Here is a 21,619-nt window from a genome sequence, read left to right as displayed (position 1 = left end):
CACACACCTCTGAATAAACTTAGAGGTCTGCTGTACAACACTGTGCCTAGTTAACAATACTGTATTGTGCACTTAAAAATGTGTTAAGAGGTCAGATCTCCTGTTCAGTGTTCTTACCACAATATAAATAAATAAAATGTTGAATCGCAAAAGAAAAGACATTAACATACTTCCTTTGCGTCTCCCGCTTAGCTGCGCCATCCCTTTTATGGTGTCAAAGATCATTTGTAACATCTACATTTTGCTCTGTAACTGCGACTGGGCTTTCCACAGATTTGTCCATGGGTTGATTCCAAAACGAGAGAGGAGTCCACATTTGCCACACTGTGATTATGTTAATATTATTCACTGTGGAGACAAGCAATGAGGGCCCATGAGGACTGAAGTGGAATTCTATCACTAACTGAACCCGTGCACTTAGTGAAGAATTTCCAAATGTCAAGGCAGTATTGATTGCTTTTGTGATACTCTGTTAATTTCCCCGAAGTCTGCATATTTTGGTTTGCTTTAGGTTTGCAGCTTGACTTTCTGTACAGCTTTTTAAGATGAACGTGTAAGAATGATAACAGTTAACATTCAGCTAGCATGTGTCCTTCAGATACCAGCACATTCATTCCCCACAACACCCCTGTGAGGTAGGGCTATAATTCACCCCATTTTGCAGATGAGCTAACTGAGGCACAGAGAGGTCCAATGACCTGCTCAAGGTCACACAGTTTGCAAGCACCAGAACCTGCCTCTGTACGCAGGCGGTGTGGCGCCGAGGGAAGGTGCTTCACTGTTGTGTGCTGCTGACTCTCCCGGAGCTTCCGAATCACCTGCCTCGTGAGACAGGGTGCAGTTTCCTCTTGCAGACACTCCTCACGGCAGAGCTGGGACTAGAGTGAGGTGCCTGGGGTGCAAGTTTCAAGGAGACGCCCGCCTTCAGGGTCCCCGTCTCTTAAAGTCCTCCACGACTTTGCTCCTTGAATCAGCCATTTGCCAGGTGCCCACGTCCGCAAATGACCACAAAACACCGCTGCGGACGTGCTGGTGGGACCAGCTGGACACTGGCCATCGCTGGAACCAAAGCCCCGGGAGCCTTGTCCGTGCTCTTCATTGCTGATCTCCCAGCAGCCACAGAGCCCGGAGGGACATGAGCTGGGAGAGTGGATGGAGAATGAATGACTGAGCCCGACGGACAGAGAGGGTGGGCAGGGAGCCAGCACGCCAACCCCAAGGGGCTGTACCCCCGAGACACTCTCCTGCTGGGCCCTGGAGGCGGGGGCTCTGCGGAGCAACAGCTGCCCTTAGATGGCTGTTCTCAAACGTGGGCAGCGACCCCTGGAGGACACAGACTGCAGGGGCCCACCCGGAGCATCTGATTCCGCAGGTCCGGGGTGGGCCGGAGGCAGAACTGGCACCTCTGAGAAGCCCCCAGGGCATGCTGATGCTGCCGGCTGGGGACCCCACTCGGAGGACCTCTGCCGTGGAACAGGCGCTCACCGCCTTTCACCCCGCCACAGGTACAAGACGCACTGCAGGCGAGAACGTGGTGCACACCCGGCCTTGGGGCTCCAGTGGGGCTGGAAGCAAGGGGAGGATCCTGGGTCGGCACCTTCTGGGCCTCACCCTGGGCCTTCTTGGCTCTGCGGAGACGGCCGACCCAGAGGAGGCTGCAGCGGCTCTCAGAGGCTGGCCCCCCAGAGCACCCTTGCGGGGAGGCAAGGGGTCAGAGCTGCCCGCCGCGGGTCTCTGATAGCCCCCGTCGTAGTCTCCAGAGCAGTAAAGACCTGTAACCGCTCGCCTGCTTGAGAACCCACGGATCTCGTTTCGTTTTCAAGGAAAGTCGCGCACATCGGTGCTTCCCCGCAGGGCTCCCGGAGCTCTCATCCCACATTTTTCTCGTGTCCCAGCGTTGACTCACATCTCTTCTCCCGAAGAATTCCTTCTAAGAGGCGGGATTGATTGGTACCCCCGGGAAACGAGGGCAAACGGAGAGAGAAGAAAATTGTCAAGATTAAAGATGGCTCGGCCGTTACTGCAGGGTCTGAGGCCCACTGAACCGATGGCCAGGTAGGGCCTGCCGAGGCCTGCTGGAGCCACGTCTGCAACTGGGCTTTTGTCCTCACATCTCTCAGCTCCCGGCATCACCAAGCAGCCCGCAGGGGGTGGGGCCGGGGGTGGGGGCCGGGATGGGGCCTGGGGCGGGGGTGGGGCTGGGGTGGGCCGGAGGGGCGGGGCTGGGGCCAGGGGGGGCGCCAGAGGTGGGGCCGGGGGTGGGGCGGGGCCGGGGCCGGGGTGGGGCAGGGGCGGGGCTGGGACCGGAGGGCTGGGGGTGGGGGTGTGGGGAGGCAGCAAAGTGCCCTCGTTCCTGCCCTGCCTCTTGGGGCTCCTGCTCCAATTAGCCAGCCTCGGTGCGAGGGCCCCTGAAAGAGCAAGAAACCAGATTCTCCAGACGGTTCTGGGTTGAACTGTGGCCCCCAGAGATACACCCAAGTCCTGACGCTTGGGACCCGTGGGTGCAAACTTATTTGGATATAGGCCTTTGCAGATGTAGTCATTTACAATGAGGGCATCCTGACTTGGGGTGGGTTCTAACCCAATGACTTGAGCCCCTTAAAAGAAGAAGGAATTTTGGACACAGACACACACAGAGAAGATGGCCATGAGACCATAGAGGCGGTGTTGGGAGTGATGTGGCCGCGAGCGCAGGACACCTGGGGCCACCAGGAGCTGAAAGAGGCAGGAAGGACTCTCCCGTGGAGCCTCCAGAGGGAGCGTGGCCCTGCGCACACGTTGGCTGCAGATTTCTGCCTCCAGAACCGTGAGGGAACGGATGACTCTTGTTTCAGCCATCCGCTTGTGGAAACGAACACACAGACCCACCACTCACGCCGCCCGCTGGGACGTGACCTGCAGCCGGTGGATCCTGAGAACGGCACGTGCCCAGGTGCAGCGTCCCTCACATCCGACGGACGCTCAGGCCGTTGTCAGGCTGACCTGCGCGGATGTGGGTGCAGATTCCAGAGGCACCGGCTTCCTTAACAGGAGCAGAGGGGTTGTTTTTCCTGTTTGAAACCCTCCACCTCCTCCTCCAGTGGAGGGTGCCGCAAACTTGTCATTTCGTCCTTGAATAGCCGTGATTTTGAGAACAATGGGAAATTTGCATTCATTAGCTCGGAAACCTCTGTCGGACAGCTTTTCTGACAAAAGAAACCAAAGCCAGCATCCTCAACGCAGTTCTGGGACTGGAGGTCAGAGCTGACGTTTGCCGCACTGGCCCGCCCGTGCCAGGCGCTGCCCACACCTGCTTCCGTTACTCCCCACGGACCCTTCTGTGCCAGGCGCCTTCATCCCCCCACTTCACGGAGGAGACCACCGAGGCTCGCCGTGGCCCCAGAGCCAGCAGGTGGCGAGCCCAGCCTCTGTAAACTTCAAAGCATCTCAAAGAAGCTTCTTAGAGGGACTCAGAAAGGCCACCAGCTTTTCACTTTGACATCAAGGACATTTTAATTACAATTACTTGTCACTATGACTACCATCTCATGAAAGGAAGGTCCTGCACTACACCCTGGGCAGGAAGGATGCACCCTCCTGGTAGCATTTTAGTGAAATACACCTGGCTTTCATTTTGCCCAGGCAGGTGGGGGCGCGGGGGTGAGCTTCAGGCCCACACTACAGGTGAGCCACGGGAGGCTCTCCCAGCACCTGCTGGTCCACGGGGCTCCTGGTCGCACACTTCCCCTCCAGCCAGGTAAGGGGCTCCCTCTGTGGGTAGGGGGGGAATGCCAGTCAAGGTTAGAGGCAGGGATGGTGCTGGGAACACCCACAGTCAGCATGGCACGGGGACCGACCAGGTGACGGTGGATAACAGGTGCAGCCCCGTCACAGCATCCAGACTGAACACAAGCCCTGCTCGGGAGATCTATGGAGCCCCTCTGCACACCCACAGGGGCCTCACGTCTCTCCCAAAGATGAGCTGCCCACTGGCATTCAGGGAGCTTCTCCAGCTCAGTGGGAATCGGACGGCCCAGGCTTCCCTGGCGCCCGCTGGCTCCCCGCTCCTGCATTGCCCTTGGGGAGGGGCCGGGGGGGGCACCAAGGGGCAAGTCTGCCTCCTTCTTTTGCTGCCACTTAAAGTTATTGTCAGTGTCTCCTATGCTGTTATATGTGACTCGATAATAATTATAATTAATGATCACCTTTTAAAGCACCAAGATATTAAACATTTACTTAACAGTTCCTGTGTCCTGTACATTGACTTGTTTATTTATTTTATGCATTTAGGTCTGTTTCCTTATTCAGATATTGAGCCGCTGGGTCAAGGATAAAATATTTTCGTGGATCTTGGCGCCAAATTACTTTCCAGAAAGTTTAGATTTGTTTTATGTTGTTGCCAGCAATATACGTTCTTACTTCTCTAATTAGAAAGTGCGTTTCTCCTGATTGAAAAGATCATAAATACTCATTGCAGAAAGTTCTGAAGCCACACACACACACACACACACACACACACACACACATGCCCACACACACACACACACACACACACACACACGCCACAGGGCTACCCAGGGTCTCACTCCACAGGGAAAACCAGTATCAGTATTTCAGCGCTCTAGATTGTTTTTATAAGATTGTATATAATAGTTTCAACTGAGTTTAATAAATACACATGACGTATATACACGCCTGCATTCTGCTCTCGTCACTACGTCCTAAGCATTTTCTCATGTCACAGAAATTCTGCGTAAGCATCACTTTTCACGACTGCGAACATAAAGTCTCATCTTGTGGCCGTACCGTTTATTCCTTCAACCATTCATCAAAAATACATGAAGCATCTCAAATGCCAGGATCCGTGCCAGGTGCTGTGCGTAGGTTCCCGGGGGAACACGCGCAATGCCTGCCCTCGGGCAGGAGACAGTCACACAAACGCAGTCGTGGGCCAGTGTGCTGAGGTCAGCCACGCTCACGGGAAGACACAGGGCAGCTGCCCCCGCAGGCTGGGGTTGGGGGTTCAGACACGGCCTCCTGGAGCCTCCGGGGAGCTTTCTGAACCTGCAGGAAAGGGGCCCACAGAAGGGCCAGGAACACTAACCATCGGGTGGAGGGGGCTCGGAGGGGCCTGTGCTGAGTCTGACGGTCTGGCGGTGGCGTCCAGATGGGAGGGGGTGAGGGCTCCCTGCGGGCAAGGTGGCCTGTAGGCACGGGTGACCCAGTGCCTTCCCTCCCTCTCTCTCCCCCCGACCTCAGCAGACCCTCTCTAGTTCTTTCAGGAACCGGCCCTCTCCATGGCTGTCACCCATGTGGCCTGCCTTCTCCGCCACAGGGTTCCAATGAGACACTTCATCCCCCGGACACTGGTCAACGGTGGGCATGTGCCCCAGGAAGATTAATAACCAGGAGAACAGCCCCCTCCTCTGGTATCTTGAGCACCGAGAATAAGGGCTTTGAGGGCCATCTTGGTCTCCACAGAGGGAGGCTGCCCGTTCAGGTGTTCTCCATCCCAGCCCGGATGGGCGGCCCACTCAGGGGCAGTCCAGCCCAGCCCAGGTAAACAGGAGCTGAGCTGGCCAAGGCAGAACAGGGCCTGAGGCCCCAGCACAGAGGCCTGGTGGGTGGGTGGCTCTCCCAGGGGCCCAGATAGCTGGGAGCCCAGGCGGAGGGGGCAGGGGTGGGTCCTGAGCTGTAGGAAGCAACTCGTCAAGGTCGGGTGGAAAGCAAGGCTCCCTTTCCAGATCCAAAGTCCCAGCATGCTCCTACTGGTGGGGTGCCCGTCGGGGTGCCCACTGCCTCCAGAACATTCTCTGCTCGGCTGCTCTGGCCCAGAGCCCGAGGGGACACCTCTGGTGAAACACATTCGGCTTCAGAGGCAACAATTTGACTTTCCAGAGGTAAAGTGTCTTCCGTTTGAGGGTCTGGTGAACTGTCTCAAATTCATCATCTCTGCGGTAACTGGCAGGGATCGTGCACTAATGTGAAAGACCGCCGGTCGCCCACAGCAGTTCTACTTTTATGGAATAATCATTTGAAGTTCCTTTCCCACGACCTGAGGGAGCACACTTTTCTAATTACAAGAGATAATTTGGAAGACGCAGTGGCGAGATGTCTCTATCCGAGCGCGGGTGGGAGACCCTATTCACGCGGGGGGAAGGGGACTGACTCTGGGTTGGAAGGCAGGACAGCAGGAAGGTGCAACTGAGGAGATGACTCAGGAGCCGAGGGGAGGAGTTTGGAGCCCGTTTCCCAGACGCTTTCTCTTGTTGTGCCCCGAGAAAAGTGACAAAGGCATTTCATGATAAATAGGGACTGTCGTTCGGCATGTGTCATAGGGCAATAGGGAGGGGTGGGGACTGCGGTGAGTGGGTGCACACGTCCGACCTGTGGGGACCACTGCTCCGGATCTAACAGGTCCAAAGCCACCAGCTCTTCTAGACTTTCAAGAGAAAGCAGCAGTACAGATTCATCTCTCTACATATCAGCAACTCATTCATATTTTGGGAAAAAATCTCATAAGTTAAGTAACAAATAGGGTCTCTATCTGTTAGTTAGCCAGGACCAGTGTGGTGGGCTAAGTAATAGCTCCCAAAGATACCAGGTTCTAATCCCCAGAACCTGTGGACACGTTGCCTTAAATGGTAAACAGGACTTTGCAGGTGGGATTAAGTTAAGACCCCTGAGATGGGCAGAGGTGGGTGACCCAGGAGGGCCCTAAACGCCATTGCAAGTGTCCCTGAATGGAGAGGGTTGGGGGAGGTTTGGCAGAGACAGAGAGGAAGCCCTGTGACGTGGAGGCTTAGCGGGCAGCGAAGGCGGGAAGGATCCTCCCCTGGAGGCTTCGGAGAGCGTGGCTCTGCCCACACCCCGACCGTAGCCCAGGGAAACCCATTTTGGGCTCCTGACCTCCGGAACTGTGACAGAACAGATCTGCGTGGTGTTAAGTCCCCAACACGTGGGCTGTCACCGCAGCTCCAGGAAATGAACTCGACAGACAGACCTGCTGCAACAGCAGGGGAAGCTAACGTCCTGGGCGGTTCCTCTCTCGCTCCTCTGCCCTGGGGCCCTGATGTCCCCAGGATGTGGCAGGGAACCAGGCAGAGCGCTTGCTGGAGACCTGCCCGCCAAGGTGAGGAGGCCCCCAGAGCTGGGGTCTTGGGATGGTCTGCTCTCACCAGCCCTTGCCAGTAGCCCTGGGCTGGGCAGTCGAAGCCCTTTCATCTGCCGTCAGCACACGTGAGCCGTGGCGCCCCAGGGATGGCGGGAGCACAGACTGTCAGACCCAAAGGTTTGGGGGGTGGAGAGGCGGAAGGCGTCTGTTGAGGGGCCACATGAGCTGGTGGAGTCCAGGCGCCCGGGTACACTGGCCCAGGAGTCCAGGTGCTCTGGAGATGAGCCCTGGCCCGGGGATTCTCCAGCTGCTGGGCACCTCAGAACCTCAGGGCAGCCGGCTAGAGCGAAGGTGCCTGGGTTCTGAGGTGCCCGGCAGCTGGACACGCCTCGGGACCCTCGGGCGCTGACCCTCAGCTAATGCGGACGGTCCGGACCCTGCAGAGGACCAGCCAACAGGAGGAACCAGCGGGGCTAGAGCAGGGAAGAAGCCCCAGAGGTGCTGCTGTGGGTCCTGGTGTTTTCCCCACGTGGTGCTCTTGGAAATCAGCCCATGCGGGTTTCACGTGGAAGCCTGACTCCAGCTCTTTGGAAGGATCTGGCGTGCTGGCCGCAGGGGCCTGCTTCTCCACAGGGCAGCGATGGGCTCCACCCCCGCCCCAGGCAGGCCTCTGCTCTCTCGCCGTCCCTGCAGGTTTTGCACGGTGCCCTGGAGGTCGAGAGGTTGTGCCCCTGGTTTAGATGGTTGGAGAGGGGTGCTGGGTTGAATGGTGGCCCCTGAGGCGCTGTCCAGCAGAAACCTGTGAAAGTAGCCTCATTTGGGAAAAGGGTCTTTGCAGATGTAACTAAGGTAAGGACTTTGGATGAAATCTTCTGGATGAGGGTGGGTCTTAAATGCAACGACCTGCGTCCTTACGATTTAGAGAGACACTTACAGAAGGAGACGCCACATGGTGAGGGAGAGAGAGGTTGGAATTAGGCGTCTACAAGCCAAGGACTGCCGAGGATTGCCCGGGGCACGAGAAGCTGGGGAGAGGCCTGGAACAGACGTCCTCAGAGCCTCCAGGAGGGATCAGCCTGCCAACACTTTGATTTCACACTTCCGGCCTCCAGGACTGTGAAAGAAGAAATTCCTGTTGTTTAAAGCTACGCTGTTTGTGGTCATTTGTTACAGCGGCCCCAGGAAGCTCATAGGAGAGGGAAGGAGGAGGGGAAGGGGGAGAGGGAGGGGTGGGTAGGAGGGGGAAAAGGGCCAGCTGCACACCCTGTGGTTGCTTGGCCAGCATCTATTCTCTCCAACCTTTTTATTAGTAGAACCTCAATTTGTTTTGGAGAGAAATGCCTTCAGCTAAAAGGCTCGCCTCCCTGGGCTGACCTCGCAGCTAGGAGTGGCATGTGACCAAAACCTGGTCAATAAAATTTAAATGGCATTCGCTGGGTGGAATTTCTGGGAAACGTGTCTAAAAGGGGCAGAGACTCAGCTGGTATATGTGGGGTCTGTTTTTGGTTTTTGCCTTTTATCTACAGCCCTTCCCCCTTTCTCCTACCTGGAACTAGGACTCAATGTCTGGGGCTGGAGCAGCCGTCGTGTGACCATGAGGTGGAATGCCACACGAGAGGAAGGGGGGAGCTGCGATTCAAATGGGGTTGGGCTCTTGAGGACAACTACCAGCCTCGGGATTTCATGTTCTCAAGAAAAACAAAGCACAGTGCAGTTAGGTCATGGCAGTTGGGGTTTTGTCAGGACTCTGAATTCTTCACCCAGAGAGGCGAGGGGGCTCAAGTTTGGAATAAGAGGACACTGCAACAAGAAAGGCCAAGCCGCCTCCCCCAGTCAGTGGCCTCCCACCCAAGGAGGACTTGGCTGCCCACCCTGAGCCGAGAGCCTTCCCGGGACGTGGATGGAGCCGCCAGCTCCCGAGGACCACCCCCCGGAACATCCTCTCCCCAGAAGAGTCATTTCACACTTGGCCAACCCACTCCTTCCAGCACAGAAACCTGGGCTACGTGGGCGACTGCAATTTTTCAACTTGGAAGGAAGCGTGGCTTTCAGGCTTCCAGCTTCTCTTTGAATCACTGATTTCCATCTGTCATAGCGACTTAAGCCAATATTCTGAGAGAGGAAACAGCCCAAATGGAGAGGCTGCCGGTCACAAGATAATCTGAGAGGAAGAAGCAGAATGAAGACACCTTTGGCAACCGGGTTGGACAGGCCCGTGAGGTACGGCCTCGGTGTTGGGACACCCCTGGGGACACACGGCCGCTGGCGGCCTAGAGAAGGGGACTCCGTCAGCAGAGTCCCCATAGGGACAGGACAGGCCAGTCGGACTGACCCGCCGCCCTAAAACCACTAAGATTTAAAACAAAGTAACAAAATCAATTGTGAAAAAGCACTAAGTATCTGACAAGACGGGAAGAAATTACTGGGATGAGCGTGAAGAACAGTGGAGATCTGGGAGATGAATCCAGGACTTGCTTTTTCCCTGGAGGATGTTCTGAACTCTGTGGACTTGGGGGCACAGGGGGAAGGAAGTCAGAGGGGCAGACGGACCCCTGTGTGGGGCATACAGCCTCTGGGAGGCCTGGGGAATGGCGCAGACAAAGATCCTGCCCGTCCAGGCCTCCAATGAGGCCACAACTCCGTGTTTCCTGACGATGACCAGCACGCAGCAAACACACCAGGACACTCGAGAGAACAGAGACAGGCTTCAGACGGGCACTGCCGGGTTGTGGGTCCTCACGCTGCCCTCGGATCAAAGAGGCCCTCAGTCCCCTCTCCTAACATCACCCAGCAAGCGGGACTCCACAGTGCGCAGTGGAGAAATCCCCCGTCACCTGCCCGTCACCTGCCCGTCACCTGCCGGGCTCTAGGTGGTGTCCTTCCAGTGCCCGTGACCTTGGGGTTGGGGGGATGAGGGGTGGCAACGGTGGCCCCGGCTTCCCTCTTTCCTTCCCCTATGAGAACTTGGGCTGATTTAACGTGCCTGATTATTAATTCTGATGATTACAAAGAGGAGATTAAAGCGAGAGCCCCTGGTTCGCCTTCGAAGATAACGTCCCTCCCAGCTTCAGTTTTAGCCACTCTCTCCAAACACAACGGCTAATTTCATTACAGACAGGTCTTTTAAGATTCCCTGGGGACCCAAAGCAATAACATATTGTCAATAGTGGGAAGGCGGACTGCCCTTCTGAAACTATGAAGCCATGAATATTTTGCAGGACGTGGCAATACCTGTAAAATATATTCTCACTGAGACTAATCTGGTATTTGATGAATCTTCATACATAATACTCCTGTTCAACTAATATGAATATTTATGGGGCCAAAGCCTGGGAGATAAGCAATGACTGGAAACATCTGGCGAAATGCCTTTCCTAGCTCCTTCACTTTGTAAAGCACATGGGCCGTGGAATGTCCCTCGGCCAGCTCTTGGGCCAACCTGCCCCAAATTTGGGCCTGATCACTGCTGGGGAGAGGGTACGGGGGACATTTGGGCATCCTGTCCCTTCAGTGGTGACCTGGCTCTGAGCGAAGCTGCCCAAGGATGTCAGGGTGGCTGGGGCCCGACCTTCCCCACGCCCACTGCATCGGGCTCCAGTCCCGACGGCAGAATCTCCCGGGAAATGCTTGTCCCGTAGGCCAGCCCTGCTCTGGGGGTCACAGGCAGGAGGAGACCTCAGAGCCCACACTCAGGTCCCCAGGGAGCCGAGAGTCCGGGCAGCCCAGAGAGTGAGGCTGGCTCTGTGCCCCTAGCCCCACTGGACAGGTACAGAGGGCCCGGCCCCACCCTGGGCCTAGCTGCTGACATCCTGGGGCAGGGGCTGCCCGCCTTACTCAGGCCAGAGCCCCAGGACCTCGTGCATAGTAGGTGTTTATGAATGAATGAATGAAGGCACATATGCATGAACGAAGGGGCCGCTGCAGGGCGCCCACCGAAGGAAACGGAACTGGAGCCAGGGGTGTTGCCCCCACGCTCCGTCTGCAGAGAGTGTCCTTCCAGACAAAGAATGACGGACGAGCGTAAGAGCTCACGCTGACCCTGAGGATGCAGAGCGCCCCACGGCGTGGGACCCCCGGCTCAGTCAGCTTGGGCTTCGTAACCAGCACCACGGACAGGGGGCCTAACAGCAGACATCTGTTTCTCACGGTTCTGGAGGCTGGAAGTCCAGATCAAGACAGCGATTTGGTTCCTGATGAGAACCCTCTCCCTGCCCTGCGGATGGCGGCCCCCCTGCTACGTCCTCAGGGGTCCCTTCCTCGGCGTGTGCACGCAGAGAGAATGAGATCCCCGACCTCCTCTTCTTACGAGGCCACTAATCCCATCATGGGGGCCATGCTTATGACCTCATCTCCCCCAACCACATCCCAGAGGCCCCACCTCCTGACACCAGCCCACTGGGATTAGGGCTCCAACGTAGGAATTTGGGGGACACAGACATTGAGTCCATTGCATTCCACCACTGGCCCCCCAAATTCATATCCTTCTCTCACGCAAAATACACTCAGTCCTTCCCAACACCCCCAAAGCCTTAATCCGCGCTGGCGTCAACTAGGAAGTCTCAGCTCAAGGGCTTCCCTAAATGTACATCAGCCACTCGCGTCCCCTCAGACCCGAGCCCCTGGACAGCTGTGGCGCCGGCTCTCCAGGACCCAGAGCCGGGCCGGGGCCGAGTCCGACGCCTCGTTTTGCTCCTGGTCTAACCCCCCCTCCCCCCCAAATCAAGCTGGAATGTGTTTGAGTTGGAGGCTGAGCAAAGCCACCAAGATTCAGACCCCACCTTCGCCCACGTCCTAACTTCAGGCGAGACGCTCAGCCTTCGCGTGCCTCCCTCGGGGTGACGGGGGCAGAGCCCCCATCCCAGGGCTGCTGTGGGGCTGGACGAGGTGGCGCGCGTGACACTCAGCACGACGGGCGCTCGGGTCGTTTGTCCTCCTGGCGACACACGGTCGAACGGCTCCTGACACAGGGGCTGTTCGCATTTCCCCGCCCTTTGGGTTTCTCTCCCCCACGTTTAGCATCCCAGCCACTCCCACCGAGACAGGAGAGTCATGGGCCCACCGTCAAGTGCCTTTGAGAAGACCCGCGGGCAGAGCGGCGCAGGCGCAGCCAGGCGTGGGCAGGTACGGCGACCACGGTTACGTGGCGCGGGCGGAGGCAGGAACGGAGGGCTGGGCGAGGCTGCGGTAGGCAGACCAGCTCCTGCTGGGGGATGGCCTGCAGGCTCCAATCTGCAGAACCGCTGCGAGCCGGGCTGGCTGCCGAGTCAGGACAGATCAGACCGGCAGTGGCTGTCCCCGACCCACCCTCAGAATCGCCCTCGACGGCTCCAAGTTCACTGAACACAGCTTTGTGGCCTCCTGGTTCCTCGCTAGCGCTGGGATGAAGTGAGACCAGGAAGAGGGCTGGGGACCTGTGGTACCCACCGGCCCGAGGGATTCCCTCTAATCCCCAGAGGCCGCTCCAGCCGCAGGGCCCCAGGTCGGGGGCAGAGTCCTGGGCCCGGAAGAGCTGCCTTTCCGGAGGGAGGTGGGGTGCAGCGTGAAGACACCTGCCCTAAGTGGCGCTGACTGAGGACCAGCAGGTCCCTGCTTCTTGGGTCCTTCTGACCCCACAGGCCACCAGGTCAGTAACAGAGATGCTAGCCCTTCCAGCAGTGGAGGGACCTTGGAGGCGAGGAGGTGAAGGCCTAGAGCTTAGCAGTTGACTTCCGCGGGTCTCAGAGCCACATGAATTTTCTCTGGGTAGCTCTCTGGGCACACTCGCTCCCAGCTGCCAGGAGTCTGCTCTGACATCTGCAGCCCCGGAGGGAGCACGTGCCTCACAGCCCTGTTCGCGGGGGCAGCAAGGGCTTCCTGCAGCCCCAGGCAGTGCCCAGCGCCCTTTGACTGTGCCACAGGGCGGGGCCGCCCTTACACCAGGGCCACGCCGGATACGAGGCTGTCTTCCTCACACCTGCGCCAGGCCAGCTGTTCATCTCCACAAGGGCGCGCAGGGCCCCCGCCTTCCTGGCCCTCTGTCCTCCTCCAGCCATGCCAGATGCCCGTCCCCCTTCCTCACTGCTTGGCTTTGCACCCTCTATGGGGTCTCCTCCCATATTCATTCATCCATAATCCATCCACCTCCCCACCCATCCCCCTGTCCACTCAAACATCCTCCCTCCCTCCCTGCCTCCCCCCAACCATAAATCCATCCACCCGTCCAGTGGACATTTATTGAGAAACTCTTATGTCGGGCGCCATGCTAGTCATCTGTCCCAATTCCGCCTCGTTTCAATTCTTTTCCTTCCACTGTCTTTGCTCACGTTTCTGAGGACCTGTTATGTGTCAGGCACTTTCACACGCATCATCTTGTCTAATCGCCTCAAGATCCTTTCATGGGGCTTCCCTGGTGGCGCAGTGGGTGAGAGTCCGCCTGCCGATGCAGGGGACGCGGGTTCGTGCCCCGGTCCGGGAGGATCCCACATGCCGCGGAGCGGCTGGGCCCGTGAGCCATGGCCGCTGAGCCTGCGCGTCCGGAGCCTGTGCTCCGCAACGGGAGAGGCCGCAACAGTGAGAGGCCCGCGTACCGCAAAAAAAAAAAAAAAAAAATCCTTTCATGGAAGGATGATCACCCTCCCCATTTCACAGATGGGAAAACCGTGGCTCAGCGAGGGGAACTGACCTGCCACGGTCTCCCAGTTGGGGTTTGGGTCATCTATCCAACTCCAGTGTGCAGCTCCAAACTCCTCTCCTTCCAGGAAGCCCTCCTGACCTTCAACACAGCCCATCAACACCGTGCTTTCTTGTCACTCACACTCACTGCCTTAGAGAACAGAGAATGCCAGGCAGTTGCCTCCCCGCCACCTGGCTGTAAACTCTCAGAGGAAGGCACCCAGGCCCTGAGCTGTGGGCACCCCGTCCTGTGCTCTGCAAGCAGCCAGAGCTGGTTCTGTGAATAAAGTGTGAACTGGATGAAACCACCTCCCTGATCCCCACTCCCCAACTTCCCGTGGATGCCTGGGGGCCATGCGTTTTTCTGCAGGGGTGGGGCTGCGTCAGAAAGGGACCCACAGGGCTGGCGGAGTCGGTGGGGGGAAGGTCAGGGGACTGTGGACAAGCGGAAAAGAGAGCTGGAGCTCAGCCAAGTCAGCTGAGCGAGACCCACGCGCCAGGCATCGCCCAAGAGCTCACGTGCTTCCCTCACTTACTTCTCACGGTGACACCGGGAGATAATCAGTATTTCATCCCATTTTACAGGTGAAGAAACTGAGAGCGAGGCCGTGAAGGAAGCCGCCCGAGGCTGCAGGGAGCAGGGCTGCTTCCCCGGGTGGTCTGGCTCTGCGGCCACATTTCAGCTGCAAAGCTCTGCCCCACCGAGGAAGATAAGATTTCCTCCTTCCCTGCGTCCACTGCTAAGAGCTCACGCACATAGAATATTAACACATTTTCCACAGTCCGCTCACATGCTGTGAAATAGCCCCTTGCACAACCCAGGCACTTTCTGCTACTTTCTTTCTCTGAAATGGAATCGAGGCTTGCTGGGTCTCAGATGCAGGCAGCGCCCAGAGCTGGCTTTGACTGGACTCCATCCTGTTAAAAGTACAAGCAGTCCTTTTCGCTCTAGCCGGAGGCATAAGCCCTCACCACCGAGCTGACCGGGCTGATGTCTTTCCCAGTCCATCCCCAGGGAGGCGGTCCAGGGCAGGGACCCTGGCGCCAGTGTGCCGGGGTCCAAATCCCAGCACTACTCTCCCCCCTGGGACGTCAGCCCCGAGAGGCAGGAACCCGTGGCTCAGTGACTCCTGACTCGGCATCAGGGACACGTGAGGAGTGAACAACACACGGATGAAAGAGCTTTTCCATCATTCCAGAGAGGGAGAGCTTCCGCCTGCAGGGGAGTTTCCGAGGACCCCTCTCGCCGTGAATCGGCCTTGCCCCTCCCTCCTTTGACACCTGGCCAGCCTCCCTTCAAGGGTACCTGTGCTTTTTGAGAGCAGAACAGAGAAGCTGACCAAACTGTTCCAAGACCTGGATCCCATCTGGGAATGTCCTCAGTGGGACATCGGACATGGAAATGGATAGAGACTTTTTTTTGTCGAGTTTCCAGCCAACGAAGGATAAGCTGTCCTTCCAGAATACGGTGCCGAAACTTTGAAATGTGCAGATTGCTGAGCTGAACCGTAAATGCAATCACTTAGCCCCGGCACACTCCCGAGGCGGGGATCCCCGCCTGCATGAATTATTCCTAGAAGCGCTGCCCGCTGGATCTGCAGACAGAAGTCTGCGGATAGAGCCAGCCCGGGTGAGGTCCGCTCCTCCCAAGGGAACTACGTGCGGGGTGTTTATCTCAGGGTGAAGCACCCCTGCCTCTCGTCCCCTGAAAATGCCGAGGCCCAGGTCTGCACAGCGCTAACCTCTGTGACCGGAAGTGGCCTCGGTCGTCCTGACTCACCAGTGGTCAGTTGGGGTCAGAACGAGACCAGCAGGCAGAGGATCACAGGCAAAGAAGAGGAAAAAAAGCAAAACCGACGCGCTCTTCATCTTCTCAGGGTGAGTGAAATGTAATTGCAGGCAGCTCCGGCGGAGGAGAAGGGAAGAGGTGATTCTCGTCAAACACCCCGCCGGCCGCGGCTGTGGGAGGCCTGGGCTCCAGTTGGGCGCACCGAGTATTTTCTCACTTTCTGTAGTAAATCAGCAACAGTGGGGGAGATGTGAGACGGATGCAGGGGGATAAGGCCACTCCATTAATGGCCCGGAGCGGGGGGAAGGGCCAGCCAGTTAAATGCTGCCACTTTGAAGCAAGACCTGCCAGGACCCGTGATTAAACCCCGAACAGACGGCAGCTGTTCCTTCAGCCGCGGTGGCTCTGACTGCTGGGATGGGCGAGGCAGGACATTTTAGTTCGTAAAGCAGGTTCAGGGAGGATGGAGGTGGATGAACTCAAGCTGGAAAGGCCCCGGAGCCAGCGGGGAGCTCCTCCTGGAATTAAAACTCACGATGAACAGGGGAAGCTTTGTGATGAAATGCGCGTGCCCTACAGGTGGAGTGTGGTCTTCAGAACGGAGCTACTCACGCACAGAAGGGCTCGGAAACCCCTCCTGAGAAGCCGGCTCTCAGGGGTGGGCGGGCCGGCACAGGAGTGCCACGGGGGCAAGGGGTGGTCCAGTGAGGCGGCCGGCCCCCCCTGGCCTCAAGAACCTTCCATGCGCTTCTCAGACTCCCACCCAGCCCCTTCTCCACCACGCTCTCCTGCAGGCTCCACCCAAGGGTGTCATTCATGCTTTGGTCGCGTAAACGGTGCGACGAGGCGCCTCCTCCTCCTGGTGCCACAGTCTGAGGCACCTGCTGCCCTCATGTGGCTTGTGCTCTCGTGTGACGTCTGAATCCCCGTCGCAGGTGGGGAAACCTCGGACGCCTCCCCAGATTCGGCTTCTCAGCTGTGGCATCTGCCTACCGCCGAAGCAGGCACGGGGAAGACGGCTGCACGAGGAGACACTTGCTCCCTCTGTGGCCCGAGAGTCCAAGGGGACGCACTCTCTCCACCCTTCTGCTTCTCACCTTCCCCCGGAGGCCTCCCGGCCCCAGCTCCTACAGACTTCGATTATTAAAACTCACGGCGCTCAGACTCTTGGTAGGATTTCAGCTTCCCGATCTGAAACCTGGGCCCCGCCACAGCGGAGGCAGCCTCGGGGACACACGCCCCTTGGCAACATGACAGCCCAGCTCCGCACTCTTCCCACCCCCTTCCTCCATGCCCGCACCCCCGTACCATCCCCTCTGCTGCTCTGATGCAGACCCGGGCTTCCCAAAGTGTGGGGTCGGAACCCTGGCAGGACCGGCACGCAGGATAGGATCGTTGGCAGAAAATGAACGCGGTGTTAAGCAGCATCGACTCGCGCCGTGCGACTTATCGCCTTTTAAAGTCTGTCTCGATCTCCCGATTTCTTCGAGGAGAAAGTCTTGGTTTCATGCCAATATATCCCTCATACGCGAGAATCTCCCTTTTAACAAGGAGAGGGCAGGCCTCTGGCTCAGCGCCTCTGGTGACAGCTGCGTTACGCTGGAATTAAAGGGCGTGATTTTGTTTTTATCGCATTCATTCACGCAGTCCCCTCCTGCTTATGGGTACAGTGGTGATTTGCAAGTGTCTTTTCAAATAAATTTATTCTAAACAAAAACAATTGTTTAGAGAAAGATCCGCTCACTCGCTCATCCAACAGATATTTATGGGGCGCTAACTATAGGCAGGGTGCCTCCCTAGACCCTGGGCATGTAGAGTTGTGAATAAAACAGACAAAAATTCCCGCCCTGAGATGAATAGCAGAACAGGTGTTGTGCACAAGTCTGGTAAAACAGTACCAGTCTTACGTGAATGTGTCTAGTTTGAGAGACAGCAGGGCCAGCAAGTACCTCTTCCCAGTGGAGGGCAAGTGACGTTGGCAGGGCTGGCGGGAGGGGACCTGCACCTGAGATGTCCAAGGCCATTGCCCGGTAGAGCGCAATTGGACCTTCTGTTATTTTAACTTGAACTTTTAATAAGTGCAGAAATGTAGATAATTCTGAAGCAATTACGCTTTTAGCAGCTGCCATCACTAACTTTCTAAACAACCTGGGGCAAGTCCTGCTGTCTCACTGGCCCTCAGCTTTTCCATCTGTACAATGGGCCCATGGCGTTGACTTCTAACTGTAATGGCTTTGACCTCTGACTGTAAAGCACTTGGGCTGGGGTGGGTCTGGTTAGAGGGAATTAACGCACACGTGTCTGAATTTTTAAAACCAACCAGCCAACCCAAATGGAAACCCTCCCATCCCATCCCCAGCTTGAATTCAGCCTCTGCTCCTAAGGGGTCATAAGAAGGCAGAAGGGCTTGAACATACGATCAACTGAATGGGACTCTCTTTTCCTTCTCACTGAGCTTAGAGGTTCTCCAATTCCACTTTGGAAAGACTCGCTGTGCCAGTTGCAGGCAACGGAACCAGGGATGCTGTATTTTATGTGCAATTTAAGATATTCAGAAGGATGATTTCTGTCTATAAACGTTTTTTCTTGCCTTGAGCACTGAATTTAGAAGCAAACTCTCGTGTACATACAGGATGTGACTACACTGCATTTCCTTAAAGAATATTTTCCCCCGGGTCCTGTGAATTGGAATCTACACACACCGCTTAATAAGCCTTTGCTGAGGTCGACAAGACATCTCGAGTAAAGGTCACTGGACCGGCTAAAGAAAGGGTGTGGGGAGAGCTGGGGAGAATACCCTGCCTCTGGGCCCTGCTCCCGGGGACAGCCTTTCCTTCCCACCAGCTCCTTCAAGCCGGGAGAGGTATTTCTAGAAAGCAGTCAAAGCAAAGGAAAGATAAGCAATAAATCAATTTTGTTTGGGTTTCTCCCTCTCCTTTCTAAACTCTGCTGAATTAGTGTCGAGTAGAAACTCCAGGAATCCATTTCATATTTCTTGGATCTAAAACACAACAGACAGCAAAGGGCAGCGGCTGCAAAGGGCAGCTGCAAAGGGCAGCGGCTCGCCTCTTCCAGGAAGCACTCTCTTTGCCGTGCTTCAACACCCTTAACACGGGAGTCGGTGCCGGTTTGAAGGCGTGAGCACTGCTCTCACACAGCTTCCTGTGGACCAAGGTCAGCCCCACGCCTGCACTGTCCTATCCTTAGCGACCGACCTGGGGTGAGGGCTAGATTGGGGCTCTCTTGTCATTTCCAGGAACAAATACTGAATGACCCCTGGGTAAGATGCTATGCTAGGCACATGGCCTAAGAGAGGGATGCAAGGCGGATTCATCAAAGAGAGTGGGGTTGGGGGGAGTGGACAGAGGGACAGAACGGTTGGAGGAAGGGGTGGGTAAAGAAAGGAGAAGGAGGGCTTCCCTGGTGGCGCAGTGGTTGAGAGTCCGCCTGCCGATGCAGGGGACACGGGTTCGTGCCCCGGTCCGGGAAGATCCCACGTGCCGCAGAGCGGCTGGGCCCGTGAGCCATGGCCGCTGAGCCTGCGCGTCCGGAGCCTGTGCTCCGCAACAGGAGAGGCCACAACAGTGAGAGGCCCGCGTACCGCAAAAAAAAAAGAGAAAAAAAGAAAGGAGAAGGAGAGAGGGACATTGATGACGAGGAAGAGACTTGCTGAAGGGAAGAGGGAGGAAAGATTTTAAAAAGAAGAAAGGAGAAAGGGTGGGAGGAGGGGGAAGAGGGAAGCGAGGGGAAGGGAGAGAGGAAGGAGGGAGAAGCCGGGAGACAGGAGAGGGAGAGGCTGGGGTGGGCCTGGGGATAACACTCCACTTTCCCGAAACGCTTCATCATCTCTCATCAGTGTCGGGAAAGTCTGTCGAAGGTCTTGGCTTTTTCTGCCTCCAAGAATCCTGGTCCCTTCTCACCCTGAAGGGTGGGGAGGATGGCTCTCGGTGCTGAGCTGGCCGTCATGATGTGACAACCCGACACGCTGCCAGTGTTTTTATAGAATCCCCTGGCTTCCCCATAACACAGACCACAACACCCTGGCAAGTACACTTCAATAAAGCTGTGTGCTATTACCGGGGCCGCCGCCTTCCCGGAGACGAATCACTGCCGGAATGGCCAAATGGCAGTTGAACCAAACTGTTCTGCCCTCGTGGCTTCAGCTGAGCAGGAGAGATCAGTAAAGCCACGGAGCCCACCAAAAGTACCTCCAGAGAAAAACCAGGAGTTCGGGGGTGGTGAGAAGGTGCTTGGGAAGCCAGGGGACGCTCTGCCTTCCCCGAGCAGGTGGGCACGGCTGCGGACAACTCCTGCGTCCCTGGCGTCACCCAGCCTCAGGTTCAGAGCCGCTGCTCCGAGGCCAGCTGGGCCTCCAGAAGCAAATCCTGAGATGACCCTCACGTCGGGCGGGCGCCACGCAGAACAGGCCCTGCCTGTGCAAGCTGGCTCCCAGACAGCTCCTGCCGGAGCCTGTCACTGACGCTGCCTGAGGGGTGTTGCTGGGTCTGCTGATGCAGAAACCGGAATAGCGCAGGACAGGGGAGCTCGCGAGTGAGGTAAGCACTAACTTTCCTCCTTCCTCCTCGCACCTCGGCACCGAGTGAACCGACGGGGGAGCAGTCGCTTTCTTCTGCTCCGCTGCATATCCCCAAGTGGAAAAGTACTCCCCCCCCTCCCCTCACCCTCCTTGACTCCCACTCTGACTCTCAGGGTGACCCACACCTGCTTGGGATGAAACAAGGCGCCCACCTCCAGGAGCTGGGCTTCCTGGAGAAGCTTCCTGGACTCCCGGGTCCATCTGGGTAACTAACACCTGCCAAGCCCCTGCTAGGCCCTGGAGTCTCTCCATCCACGAGCCACGGGCTCACGGCCTCAGACGTGGCCCACGACTCTGTGGAGGGAGCCCCGAGCATCCCCAGGACAGGGGGCTGAACGGGCCCAGTGGCCGGGGGTACCTTTCTCCACCAACATTTAAAGGACACCTCTGAAGGGCAGTGTCACCACCCCACCTCTCTGCACTTCCTCCCCGAGGGAGGGGAGTGAGTCTGGGCTAAGCCCCGATGCGCCACATCTCCCGGGGCATCACAGCTCTTGTCCTGGGCACCGCCTGCTCTTAACGCAGGTCCTACAACCTCTAGAAGTTCTCTCACATCCCCTCGGGGGACAAGGCGGATTCCCCTCATGTGTGCTGGGGGGGAGGAGGGACGGTACGCAAGGGTCCACTGGGCGAGTGAATGCGTGAGTGGCCAAGCAGGCCAGTGCCCTCTGCCACAAGGAGCCTTCATCGCTTTTGGCCTCCTGCCTAATTCCCTGCCAAGAGACAGGAGTTCGACCCCAGCCCTAGTTGGCCATCGGGCCCCTGGGGTCCTCAGAGGTTTTAGCGGTCGTGCGCAGTGCCGTGTCCCAAGCACGGGGACGCTTCCCCCCTGCCCAGCGCCTCTGTCCCGAGCGGGGCGCTGGCTCGGCTCACCGTTCAGCTGGGTGTAGACCACCTCCTCCAGGTGGTCGAGGCGTTGCAGGATGGCCTCGCGCTCCGCCAGCGCGCCCACCGTGGCGTGCCGGCTGCGCACCCGGCGGTCGGCGCTGCGCACGATCTGCACCGGCCCCTCTGAGCGGTCCTGCAGGCGGCAGTACACCGAGAAGAGGATGATGCCCACGAACACCAGGATGTTGACCGTCAGCAAAGTTTTGATCTTCCTGGCCACCGCCATGAACGCGGCTGGAAGCTGGGGGCTGCCTCACCCGCGGGGCATCCCCGTGGGCCCGGCGGCCGCAGGAGCCTCCGTCTGGCCCGCTGCTTCGGGGACCATGAGCCAGCCCGGCTTGCCGCGGGCTGGGGGCTGCGGACCCGCTGCGCGCTCTGCCGCCTGTCCCCGGGAGCTGTCCCTTCAGTACCGCCCGCGCCGGCTCAGCACGCCCCTCCGCCTCCCGGGTTCCCCACGCGCAGGGGCTGCCCGGGGCCGCGGATGCAGGGGGCACCCGGCATCCTCTGCAGAGGGGCGCGGCCCAGTCTCGGGGGCGGCGGGGCGGGCCTCGGGGCCCGGAGAAACGACGGAGGTGCGGGCCGGCAGGCGCTCGGCTGGCGT

At 57.8% G+C, this 21,619-nt stretch overlaps 1 protein-coding gene across 1 annotated transcript in view; it reads right to left on the bottom strand.

Annotated features, from left to right (window-relative positions):
• The window catches only part of GALNT9 (polypeptide N-acetylgalactosaminyltransferase 9), a 91,567-nt gene extending 70,323 nt beyond the window's left edge, over positions 1–21,244 (bottom strand). Inside the window, exon 1 of the mRNA XM_033837895.2 lies at positions 21,004–21,244. Within this exon, the coding sequence (XP_033693786.1) occupies positions 21,004–21,244 (241 nt within the window). The remainder of the gene's footprint in view (positions 1–21,003) is intronic.
• Between the last annotated feature and the right edge of the window lie 375 nt (positions 21,245–21,619).

This window comes from Tursiops truncatus, chromosome 13 (assembly GCF_011762595.2).
Source record: "Tursiops truncatus isolate mTurTru1 chromosome 13, mTurTru1.mat.Y, whole genome shotgun sequence".
Classification (NCBI taxonomy): Eukaryota; Metazoa; Chordata; class Mammalia; order Artiodactyla; family Delphinidae; genus Tursiops; species Tursiops truncatus.
The sequence above is the reverse complement of the archived record's forward strand: the minus strand, read 5'-3'. Positions and strand labels throughout refer to the sequence as shown.